Raw genomic sequence first — 12006 nt, 5'->3', positions numbered from 1 at the left:
CCCCAGTCTCATTATTTCAAAAGGGGTATTTTAATTAAACTTGCAACTAGCTTCTTCAAAGCCTTTCATTCTGCAGTACAGTTAGACGGCTTAAAATACACAACTGGTTGTAGCTCTTTTGGACCGAATTTTTATGAGGTCAAATGTTTCCTTCACAATTGTAATAACAATTGATACTTACATTAGCTCTTTGTAGCTTTAAAGAGGACCTTAACTGCTAAAAGCTACTTTAATCCACTAAAGCCACATTAATATAATCAGTCATTCAATGGGTGAAGGTTGCAGGATTATTTGAAAAGACGATAGTAAGAATCAATATACTTTTAAGGATTATATGGAACTCAAATGCTAAGTAGTATAGGAAAATTTTCAATGTTTTCTAGATCGTGCTTCGACAGTCCTCCAGTTCAGTTTTTGTAAATCTCCCTTGGTGTTCACATTTGCAGAAACTCAACATTTATCACCTTGTACCGTTTTTTCAGTATCACAGTCTGAAAAAATATTCTGGATCATGCCAGAAGCCAACTAAGCACGTGACCAGAAATCTGTGGCAGAAGAGTCTTTGCATTTTCCACTGGGGGTGGGGAGTGGAGGTAGGGAAAGGAGGGGTACCCCGTTTATAGTGAGTGGTCTGCTAGGTGGAATTCAACCCAATCCTGCGCTTTTCTTTCCGGCTTCTGTACTCCCTGCAGGACTGTACCAAGGCCACATCCTAAAGAAACAGGCATCATAATTGCCTTACACAGGCCAAACAAAGAAGAAATACCTTGGCTCTTCTCTCAGGCACTTTAACTTACACTTGTAGAGCTTTAGGATTCACCTAGAAGGTTCGTGTGCTTGGATTCCACAGCAAAGGTGTATTTCCGCATCTAATGTCAACAAGGAGCTGGCCCGAGACCCTTCCTCTTTAGAAACAAAAACTTGAAATACCCATTGTGGCAGTGGAGCGGGGCGGGGAGGCTTATCACTATTACACAGGCTCTCCGCCCTACCGGAACCCCGCACCCGGCCTCCCTCAAGCCAGGCCCCGCGACTCAGATCTCTAAGTGTGAGCCCAAGGCCAAGGACTACAAAACAGAGGATCCTGGGGGAAGGAAGTGACGACATGCGGCAAAGCATGCTGGATCATGGCGGGCTTCGCTCGAGAGACTCCACAGCGTGGTTGCTGAGTACCCAGCGCGTTAACTTCTGGCTGGTATTGTTCTCATTTGTCAGCATTAAATGTTAAGTAACCCTAGGTCTGAGCATAGCTCTAGGTATCATACGGCTGCAGGCGAGGCCAGGGAATCTGAGCTCTAGTCTTAGCTGCTGTCCCTCGGTTAAGCATCCTCCCATACAGATTTTAAGAGGAAATTGTCAGAAATCCGGGGCCTTCTTGTGGCGGGATCCAACGGAGACACTGAGCCAAAGAGCAAGTGGGTGGATATAAGAGGAGTTTTCCTTATCAGTTTTGGCTAGAAGTTGTGTGGAGTCAGCTCTTTTGATCGAAGGAGAACAGAGTTAAAGCGTTTTAGCACCCGCAGCCCAGAGTTCAAAGCCAGAGTGAAAGCGATCTGGGGAGGTATTGCGGGATGGAATATAAGTATGCCAGACGAGCTACCCCCGGGCTGGGCTCTGCGGGGACCCGGTGTCCCTTGGCTTTCAGACTGAACTGTAATGCTAACTTTTTTCCTGAGGCAAATCACGGATGTTCGCTATCTCTAGGACCGAGATTAGGGGTAAGACATGTGCTTGTGTGAAACGTATTAACCCGAACTGGTGGTGGTTTCAGATCTAGCCAGCAGGCAGCCATGACAGAATGGATGAAGAAAGGCCCCTTAGAATGGCAAGATTACACTTACAAGGAAGTCAGAGTGACAGCCAGTGAGAAGGAATATAAAGGATGGGTTTTAACCACAGACCCAGTCTCTGCCAAGTGAGTATGAATCCTGCCTCCCTGAAATCATGACACCCCTTTGTGCCACCTACATGTCATATCCAAACTCTGATAAATGGAAAAGCAGATGAATGAAAGGCTAATAATGCCCACATAAGAATTTTATTGCCTTTGAATCTAACTGCTGTTCTAACTATGGATTACTTTGTCAGACCAGCCAAGTTTGTAGAAATGAGACACTTCTTTTCTTATTTTTATTGGAAAACTTCACATAACACAAATGTAAAGAAACTAGTATAGAAAACACCTTACCCCCTCTTCCAGATATTTTAAAGCCAGTTGCAGACATCATGCAATTTTGTTCATAAATACTTCAATATATCTTAGTAGATAAGGACTCTTTAATACCACTGTAATACCTAACGAAAGTAATAACTTTAATAATTAGTTAATTTTCATTCTATGTTCAAATTTGCCTGATTGTCTCAAAAGTATCTTTTCATATTGGTTTATCAATTTGGTTGTTAAGTCTCTTGAGTATCTTAATCTATAACTCTACATATGTTTTCATGTCATTTATTTCTTGAAGAAATGAAGTCATATGTCTTATGGAATTGAACACATTCTAGATTTAAGTCATTGCATTTCATGTGTGTAGTTTTTAACATGTTCTTTAATCCTATTTCCTTTAAACTGGTATTCATATCAGATTGATTTTTTGCAAGACTACTTCAAAGGTGGTGATACATACACACACTTTTTATTTTTTGGAAATGATTTGAGATTTACAGAAAAGAAAGTACAAAGAGTACCCATCTATCCAGCTTTCTTTAATGTGGGCATCTTACATATAACTATGATACATTTGTCAGACTAAAATTTACATTAACTAAACTGTAATCATTTGGATTTTAGCACTTTTCCACTAATGACCCTTTTCTGTTCCAGCATCCAGTCCAGGATCCCACATTACTTAATTATCATGTCTTTTTAATCTCTTCCAATCTGTGATTTTCAGTCTTTCCTTATTTTTCATGACCTTGACACTTCTGAAGAGTGCAGGTATTTTGTAGAATGTCTCTTAATTTGGGATTGTGTGATGTTTTTTCATAAATACAATGAGGTTATAAGTTTTGGGGAAGAAAACCACAGAAGTGAAATTCCCTTCATACTACATCATATCCTATCATATTCTATTTAGGATTTTTGCATTTGTATTCATGAGTGAGATTAGCTTGTTTTTTTTTTTTAATTATCCCCTTCTCTGCTTTTGATATCAAGGTTATTTTAGCATCATCAGATGGGGTGAGGCATTGTCTCCCTTTTATAGTATCTGGAAGAATTTGGTTTGGTTAGAAATATCATCCTTGAAAAGTATATAGACTTTGTCAGTAAAATTGCTGGATCTTTTTTCCTTCCACCAAGAGTAGATGTTAAACTTTTATTCAGTTCTTATTAAAGATACAGTACTATTAGCATGGAGAATATAGTCAATGATTCTGTAACATCTTTCTGTGTTGTCAGATAGTAACTGCAAAGATGGGGTGAGAATTTAATAATATGGGTAACTGCTGAACCATTGGGTTGTAATTTGAAACCAACATAAGATTGTATATCAGTGATACTTTAGTGAAAAAAGAAAAAAAAGATACAGTACTATTTACATTCTCTCTTTTTGAGTGAATGGTAATTTATATTTTCTTGGATGATTTCTGTTTTAAGTTTCAAAATTATTGGCATAAACTTATTCTTAATATTTTATACTGTTAATCTTTGCTTCCTTATTCCTAATATTATTTACATGTGCCTTTTTTCTTTATTAGTAATGTTGCCTGAGTTTAATGAATTTTATGTTTTTTTCGAAGAACCAACTTGGCTTTGACAGTCCTCTTATTAACTCTTGCTTTCTGTTTCATTAATTTTGTGCTTGTTGTTTTCTTTGGTCCGCTTTAAAGGGGAGTTATTCAGTTTTTTTTTTTATTCAGTTGTTTTTTAACTCTAAAAGTTAACTCTGAGCCCTTTTTTCTTTTCTAATACATATTTAAGCCATTCATAATGCTAAGTTATGCTTTAACTAAATCCCTCAATGGTTAGCTTTAGGCTGGAGAAAAAATTCAGATGTGTAGGGCCCTCAGTGAAGCTTATTAAACAAGCGAAAAACATTTGGTGATGAGAGGATTAATTTTAAACAGGGAAGAACATTCCCTAGTATTCCAAGACCTATTGGGGTATATGATGCCTCTCATTCCATTGCTTCTTCCATATTTTTATGGGCCTTCAGGTTTTACTTTTACAAATCTGCTTTGAACTTACTTTTCCTCCCAAGTATTGTCCTCGTGAATTTCCTTGAAGATGGCGGCATGTCTGTGACTGGACTTATGGGACATGCTGTGCAGACTGTTGAAACCGTGAATGAAGGTGACCCTAGAGTGAGAGAGAAGCTGAGTCATTTGTTCATGTCAGGAGACTGCAAGGCATACAGCCCTGAGGATCTGGAGAAGAGGAAGAACAGCCTAAAGAAATGGCTTGAGAAGAACCACATCCCCATCACCGAACAGGGAGATTCACAAAGGACTCTCTGTGTGGCTGGGGTCCTGACTATAGACCCACCATATGGTCCAGAGAATTGCAGCAGTTCTAATGAGATCATTCTGTCCCGTGTTCAGGATCTTATTCAAGGACATCTTGCAGCTTCCCAGTGAAAGGCCAAGAATTATGGACACAGTGACTGAAATAAGACTTTTATTTTTTCCTTCATAAAATGTTTTGAACATTCAGTCCATCTATTACAGGACTTTAAAGGCAACACAAGTGTGTGTGAATTTTAATTCTTTACTGTGCTGAGAAAATCAAAGACGTGCATTATGAGTGCTAATACATGAACTATGGTAAGGATAGTGTCACATGAAACAATCAGCACAAGGACATAAGAAATGTAAGAGTCTTTTGATGGGGGTACACCTGTGTTTTTGTTACTCAAGAAAGGTAGTGGAAAAAAAGGAACATGTTAGATTCAATATAAAATGTCTTAAGTCCCTTGCACTAACTATATGTCTGATTTTCAATGTTTATCTTTTTTTTTTTTGAATCAGAGTATATACTTTTTTGGCTGAAACTTGAAAGTTTTAACTATTAGTAAAATCTTAACACATAAACCTCATAACTCAAAGCCTCTAAAGTGAGCACCAGCTGGTATCTCTGAGGAAAAAGGTGAATGTGATAGATACTCTGCTGCTGAGTTCAACCCAGTTCCTTTGCCAGGTGGATTCAGCCCAGACTTCAGAGTACAATGCATCTTGCCTATAACGTCCATTCCCCTGGTCAGCTTCACTGAGGGGAGGGAATACAGGAAGCCAGTCGGGCTGGGACTCTCACATGGAGGTTTCTGGCCTGGAAAGGCACCTCAGATTTAGTTTGGGAGTCTTTTCAGGGGCATGTCTAGAGTGACCCCAAGGTTCCCACATCAGATGAGAATCTTAAGCCCGTGACCTGCCAGGATGGGTTAGGAAACTTTGAGCCCTTGGGAAAAATCCAGCCTGTTGCCTCCATTTGTTAATGTTTTATTGGAACACAGCCCTACTCACTAGTTTATTTATTGTCTGTGGCTGCTTTTGTGCTATAGAGTTGAGCATTGTAACAAAACATATGACTTAAATTTACACAAAAATAGGGCCTTTTACAGAAAAAGTTTGCTCCTTGAACACCAGGGGTCTTTGCCCTCCCAAGGCTAACTTCCCTTGGCAGTTGTAACCTGGCAAGGTCCCTGAGGCTGCCAGGGGGCTGAAGTGACACTTCTCCCTAAGCTACCTGCAAAAGATGCCAATGTAAAACAGCTCTTTCAGTTTTCATGTCCCTTGTCATACATACAAAAAAAGAATTGCTACCTTTTGGAAAAATTACTTTAAAATAAGCAGGGTTTAGGGAGTCTGTGATGCAGTTTGCTAACAAAGCTGTTTTGTTCTGTGTCGTTTATAACAGGTTGTATCCCAGTGCTTCTCATTTGAGTATTGAAAGCAGCCAGGGAGCTTGTTAACACAGATGGTGGAGACCCTCCTCCCAATCAGTTTTGACTCAGGAGGGCAGGTTGGGGCCCAGGAATTTGCATTTCTAACAAACTCCCAGATAATGGTGATGCTGTCTGTCCCAGACCACACCTGCAAAAGTGGTTTAGAAACTTCAGAGGAACAAAAGTCCTTCCCTTTTAAAGTTCCATGTTCCTAAAAGTGAAACTTAGCACAAAGCCTTTTTTCCCTGTTGACCAAGACACTCCCCTTCAAGCCCTGTAATGTCTTCAGAAAGCAAATAGGGGAAGGGGAATAAGAACTAAAGAAATTTAAGGGAAACTATTCTGCCAAAATGAGGGAGGCCTTGAGAGGTGAGAAGCCATGTGGGAAATGATCCACAGCATGTCGGGTGAGCCTTGGCCCAGGGCAAGGGCATTGGTGTGTTGGTAGATTATTTGCTGTCAGACTAATAAGCTGAGGACACAGACTTTCTTGGCAACTGAATCCTGATTGTTTATACACAGTTTGCCTGCAACCTGAGTGCTGCAGCGGGTAAATGCTCTGGTTCTGCCATGGAAACCTGCCTGTTTAGGGAGTTGCCTCGACCAGTTCCTCAGAGAAGATGCTCCCCAGGAGTTTACTCACCTGTTTGAGATCCCTCTGATTCCAGATTCCCAGAGGGAGATTCCTCTCCAAAGTTGGCTCTCTGCTTTGTTGCCAGCTGGAGATGGGAGCCAGGGCAGTCTTTGAGCACAGTTGGTTTCAAAAATACTTTAAAACAAAAGGTTATAACTTTCACTGAGTATTTTTTGCTAGCCCATTCATCTGATTTCCTAAATCTCTCCATTTTTTCCTAAAGATATTATGATTGAAATAGGTTTTTCCATGAATTATTTTTGAAAAAAATACTATTGAAAATTTTAAAACATTCACAATCTTATTTGATGAGAACTGATGGAAACTTCATGAACCCTCTTGAAGTAGATTCTGGAATGTTCAAGACAGGGCTAAAGATTACTATAACTTATGCTTAAATTTTGGGAGAAATCAGAGCAGTGAAGAACTGTAATTACATATACGTAATTGCTTCTACTGCCAAATAGAATGTATTTGGGTTTTTAAAAAACCACTTTATTGAGATATGATTAACATACAAAAACCTGTACATATTTACTGTACACAACTTGCTGAGTTTGGAGATAAGTATACACCTGTGAAACCATCACCACAATCTATATCAGCAATGTATCCATCACCTCCAAAAGTTTTCTCCTGTCTTCCTTACTATTATGGAGACAGATGTGGTTTAAATGGGAAAGTACACAGGTGAATTCAGAGACAAAAGGGTGGCACCAACAGAAACATTTATCATTAAAGATTGTTTTGTGCCAGGTCTGTAATTAGTGATTCGGCTTCCTCCTCACATGTGAGTCCCTTGGTGCCCATTGTGTAGCACGGTTCCTGATTTATAAAGACATCTCTATAAAGACATTCAGTTTGGTACTCTTACTAATAATCATCAAGCCCTAAAACAAACTGATTTTTTCCAGTTCAAACTATAAAAATGAGTCTAGAAATTATTATTATTATTAAGCCTAGAAATTATTAATTAGGCTTCATGTTAGATATAAACATTTTGCAGTCATATACCTGTAGAGCCCTGTACCCTTCCTTTTTTTTTTTTAACCCTATTTGTGTTTAGCATATTGGCCAAAGTCTATGGACTCTGTTCAAATAACACAAAGATAAAGTAGTGGGGTGTGTGTGTGTGTGTGTGTGTTTTGAGTTCATGTGGGTCCCATGAGAACTTGATTTTGCACAAAGATAAAGTAGTGGTGTGTGTGTGTGTGTGTGTGTGTGTGTATTTTGAGTTCATGTGGGTCCCATGAGAACTTGATTTTGCATCGGCAAGTGTTAGCAGTGTTAGTGTCCCAAATCATATTTTCAAAACCCATGTTTTAACTTACCTTCACATTTTCAAAATCAGAGATTTAAAAAAACCCAATTTAATGGTAGAATATGTTTTCAAAGGTATTTCTACCTATTTGTGCATGGCTCTTCCCATTTGTACATACGACTTCCTCAAATACTGAAGTACTCTGCATCTTTTATAACAACATGAAGTAATCATAAGCTCTTACTCAGACAGTACATGTTTGTTCAGGGTGATGTGGCAGAGCTTTTGTTTTGTTATTCCAAACATATTTACATTTTCAGAGATGACTATGGCCATTATATCTTGACTAAAAACTACAGGCTAGACTTCGTACATGGTTACCTATCTCATTTTGTTTAAACAGGTTTTCCCTCCTTTGGCACTACTGACATTGTGGGCTGGTAGTTTTTTCAGGCAATGTCCTGGGCATTGCAGAATATAGCAGCATCCCTGGCTTCTAACCACTAGATGCCAGAAATACTCTCCCAGTGTGGCATCTCCAGATAGTGCCAAACGTTCCCTGGTAGGCAAAATTGCTCCCAGCTGAGAACCTCTGCTTCAAAACAAACAAAAACTACGTTTTCTCCCGTGAGGAAATTTCTTTATAGTCTTTGTATAATATGGTAAGATCTTGCATTTGTTATAACCAACCTCTATGGACAAAAGCCTTACTTGAAAGGTTAACAGACATTTTTGTTATATTTGAAACCCAAGGACAGAGTGAGGCAAAAGTTATTAAAAGGGGAGAGAACCAAGATGGCGGCGTGAGTAGAGCAGCGAAAATCTCCTCCCAAAACCATATATATTTTTGAAAATACAACAAATACAACTAATCCTAAAAGAGAGACCAGAAGACACAGGACAACAGCCAGACTACATCCACACCTGTGAGAACCCAGCGCCTCGCGAAGGGGGTAAGATACAAGCCGCGGCCCGACAGGACCCAAGCGCCCCTCACCCCAGCTCCCAGCAGGAGGAGAGGAGTTGGAGTGGGGAGGCAGAGGGAGCCCAGGGAAACAGGACAGTAAGACTGTTGAGCGGGTCCCCGAAGCTGGCGCCCCGGGACAAAGAAAAGGGAGTGCTTTTTGAAAGTCTTAAAGGGACAGGGACCCCACAGCTGGACGGAAGTGCCGCAGGACACTTAGCCCAGCAGCTGGGAATCATGGGGAACTCTGGGCACCCCAACCCCCACAGCGCAGTGCGGAGGCCCCTCAGCACGATAAACAGCCTCCCACCTGTTCCCCCTCCGATGTGGCTCCGCCATATTGGAGAAGCAGCCTGAGGCAGGCCACGCCCACAGCAACTGCAGAGCTAAATAAACTCCATAGTGGCCGGGCAAGATCAGAAGCCCCGTCTGCACGTAGCTGCCCAGCACAAGCTGCTAGAGGCCGCTGTTCTCCCAGGAAAGGAAGGCCATAAACTGGCAAGAAGGGACTTTCTCTTACCCAACACACGCACCAGCTCCCCACAAATACATCTACCACCATGAAAAGGCAGAAGAAATTGATACAGACCAAGATCACAGAGGCAAACCCTGAGAAGGAGATAGGCCTAACCAGTCTTCCTGAAAAAGAATTAAAAATAAAGCTCATAGCCATGATGATGGAGATGCAGAGAAATATGCAAGAGCTAAGGGATGATGTCTGGAAGGAGATTACAGAACTGAAACAATCTCTGGAAGGATTTATAAACAGAATGGATAAGATGCAAGAGACCATTGATGGAATAGAAACCAGAGAACAGGAACACATAGAAGCTGCTGCAGAGAGAGATAAAAGGATCTCCAGGAATGAAACAATATTAAGAGAACTGTGTGACCAATCCAAAAGAAACAATATCCGCATTATAGGGGTACCAGAAGAAGAAGAAGAGAGAGAAAGGGATAGAAAGTGTATTTGAAGAAATAATTCCTGAAAACTTCCCCAAACTGGGGGAGGAAATAATCGATCAGACCATGGAAGTGTACAGAACTCCCAACAGAAAGGACCCAAGGAGGACAACACCAAGACACATAATAATTAAAATGGCAAAGATCAAGGACAAGGACAGAGTTTTAAAGGCAGCCAGAGAGAGGAAAAAGGTCATCTACAAAGGAAAACCCATCAGGCTATCATCAGACTTCTCAACAGAAACAATACAGGCCAGAAGAGAATGGCATGATATATTTAATGCAATGAAAGAGAAGGGCCTAGAACCAAGAATACTGCATCCAGCACGACTATCATTTAAATATGAAGGAGGGATTAAACAATTCCCAGACAAGCAAAAATTGAGGGAATTTGCCTCCCACAAACCACCTCTACAGGGTATTTTAGAGGGACTGCTCTAGATGGGAGCACTCCTAAGACTAAATAGATGTCACCAGAGAAAATAAAATCACAGCAAAGAAAGCAGACCAACCAAATACTAACTAAAGGCAAAAAATAAAATCAACTACCCACAAAAGCAGTTAAAGGAAGCACAAAAGAGCACAGAATTCAACAACCAACATAAAAAGAATGGAGGAGGAGGAATAAGAAGGGAGAAAAATAAAGAATGACCAGTGTTTAAAATAGCTCAATAAGTGAGTTAAGTTAGACAGTAAGATACTAAAGAAGCTAACCTTGAACCTTTGGCAACAACGAATCTAAAGCCTGCAATGGCAATAAGTACATATCTTTCAATAATCACCCTAAATGTAAATGGACTGAATGCACCAATCAAAAGACAGAATAATAGAATGGATAAAAAAGCAAGACCCATCTCTATGCTGCTTACAAGAGACTCACCTCAAACCCAAAGACTATAGGAATAAAAAAAGACTGAAGGAACAAAACAGCCACAGAATCATAGAACCTAAGAATGGACTAACAGTTACCAAAGGGAAAGGGACTGGGGAGAAAGGGAGGGAAGGGAGGGATAAGAGTGGGGAAAAAGAAAAGGGACATTACAATTAGCATGTATAATGTGGGGGGGCGCATGGGGAGGGCTGTGCAACACAGAGAAGACAAGTAGTGATTCTACAGCATCTTACTACGCTGATGGACAGTACTGTACTGGGGTTTGTGGGGGGGATTTGGTGAAGGGGGGACCCCAGTAAACATAATATTCTTCATGTAATTGTAAATTAATGACAACAAAATAAATTTTTTAAAAAACTTATTAAAAGGGGATTCTCAGGAAGTAATTGAGTCTTTTTGGCTAAGTTACCCTGTCCTTAATTATTGTAGAAGAAAACCAGCCACAGATAATCTCTTATGTAATTCATTCAACATGGAAGGAAAATGAACTCTTCAGGCTATTTTCAGGTACATCTAGGTTGGAGGAGGTAACAATAAACTGCATTCTCTGCATTAGGAATGAACAAAACTACTTCTGTTGAAAATGCTTATTAAATAACTATCTTATTATATCATATTTAGCAGTATTGTGTTTGTAATATCCTGGGTCATTCTCCTAAACACTGAGTCTCACTGTTGGTAGTTAAGGGTTGGGCTGAATTCCAAGGCCACCCCTTGGATGTTGCTTTTTCAAACCAACCCCTCCTATTGGCTTTTGTTGCTGTTTCTTTCCTAAAAAAGTTTAAATAGAGATGAAAAAAAATCTAGTCAATTTATTCTAAGCCATCCTCTTAACTCTCACCAGGGAACTGGGTTCTGGCTTACCTACTCAATTAGCTGGTTTAGGAGTGACTCAGGGGTGGACCTGGGGCTGGCCCAAATTGGGCAAAGACTGGGCAAAGGGGCCAAACTGTCTGTGGGAACCAGTTCCTGTTTGGGGGTGCTGTCCTGTATCTTTTGAAACATTGATTCTACTCATTCCTGATGGTTTATACAGGGCATGAATGAATCTCTAAAAGGGATACTCTCTGCTCTTTGATAAAACAAATATTAAAATATCTAAGATTTTAAAGCACCTTAAAGATTAGTGATTGGCTACAAACCCTATTAAAGACCAATCTCTGATATATCATTTTGAGGGTAGTAACATAGAAATGGCAAGAAAAATATCCATGTTAATGACTGACTATGGTTAACTGTTCACACGGGCATCATATTGCTTTTACATTTATGACTGAAAGACATGGACGAAGCTTGTCACTCTGGACAGTCTAAAACTACTACTGTGACACTGTCGTGTTACTGTTCCTATCTTGTTTCTACCCGAAGCACTGTGTTCTGTGAGTGCTTCCTACTGACTGACACAGACTC

The 12006-nt window shown here is 40.2% G+C and overlaps 1 protein-coding gene across 3 annotated transcripts; it reads left to right on the top strand.

Moving 5' to 3' along the window:
• The first annotated feature begins 1084 nt into the window (after positions 1–1084).
• Positions 1085–6368, top strand: GEMIN6 (gem nuclear organelle associated protein 6). Of its 3 annotated transcripts, none has more exons than XM_036931649.2 (3): positions 1085–1195; positions 1772–1915; positions 4203–6368. In XM_036931649.2, exons 2-3 carry the CDS (start codon positions 1791–1793, stop codon positions 4576–4578), a joined length of 501 nt encoding a protein of 166 aa, XP_036787544.1. In that variant the 5' UTR covers positions 1085–1195; positions 1772–1790; the 3' UTR covers positions 4579–6368. The 3 variants fall into 3 exon arrangements, with proteins under 3 accessions (XP_036787544.1, XP_036787545.1, XP_036787546.1); XM_036931650.2 differs by having other exon boundaries at positions 1130–1223; XM_036931651.2 differs by lacking the exon at positions 1085–1195 and adding an exon at positions 1251–1561.
• The last annotated feature ends 5638 nt before the right edge of the window (positions 6369–12006 follow it).

This window comes from Manis pentadactyla, chromosome 2 (genome assembly GCF_030020395.1).
Source record: "Manis pentadactyla isolate mManPen7 chromosome 2, mManPen7.hap1, whole genome shotgun sequence".
NCBI classification, from domain to species: domain Eukaryota; kingdom Metazoa; phylum Chordata; class Mammalia; order Pholidota; family Manidae; genus Manis; species Manis pentadactyla.
Note: the sequence above shows the minus strand (reverse complement) of the source record. Positions and strands in the feature narration are given on the sequence as shown.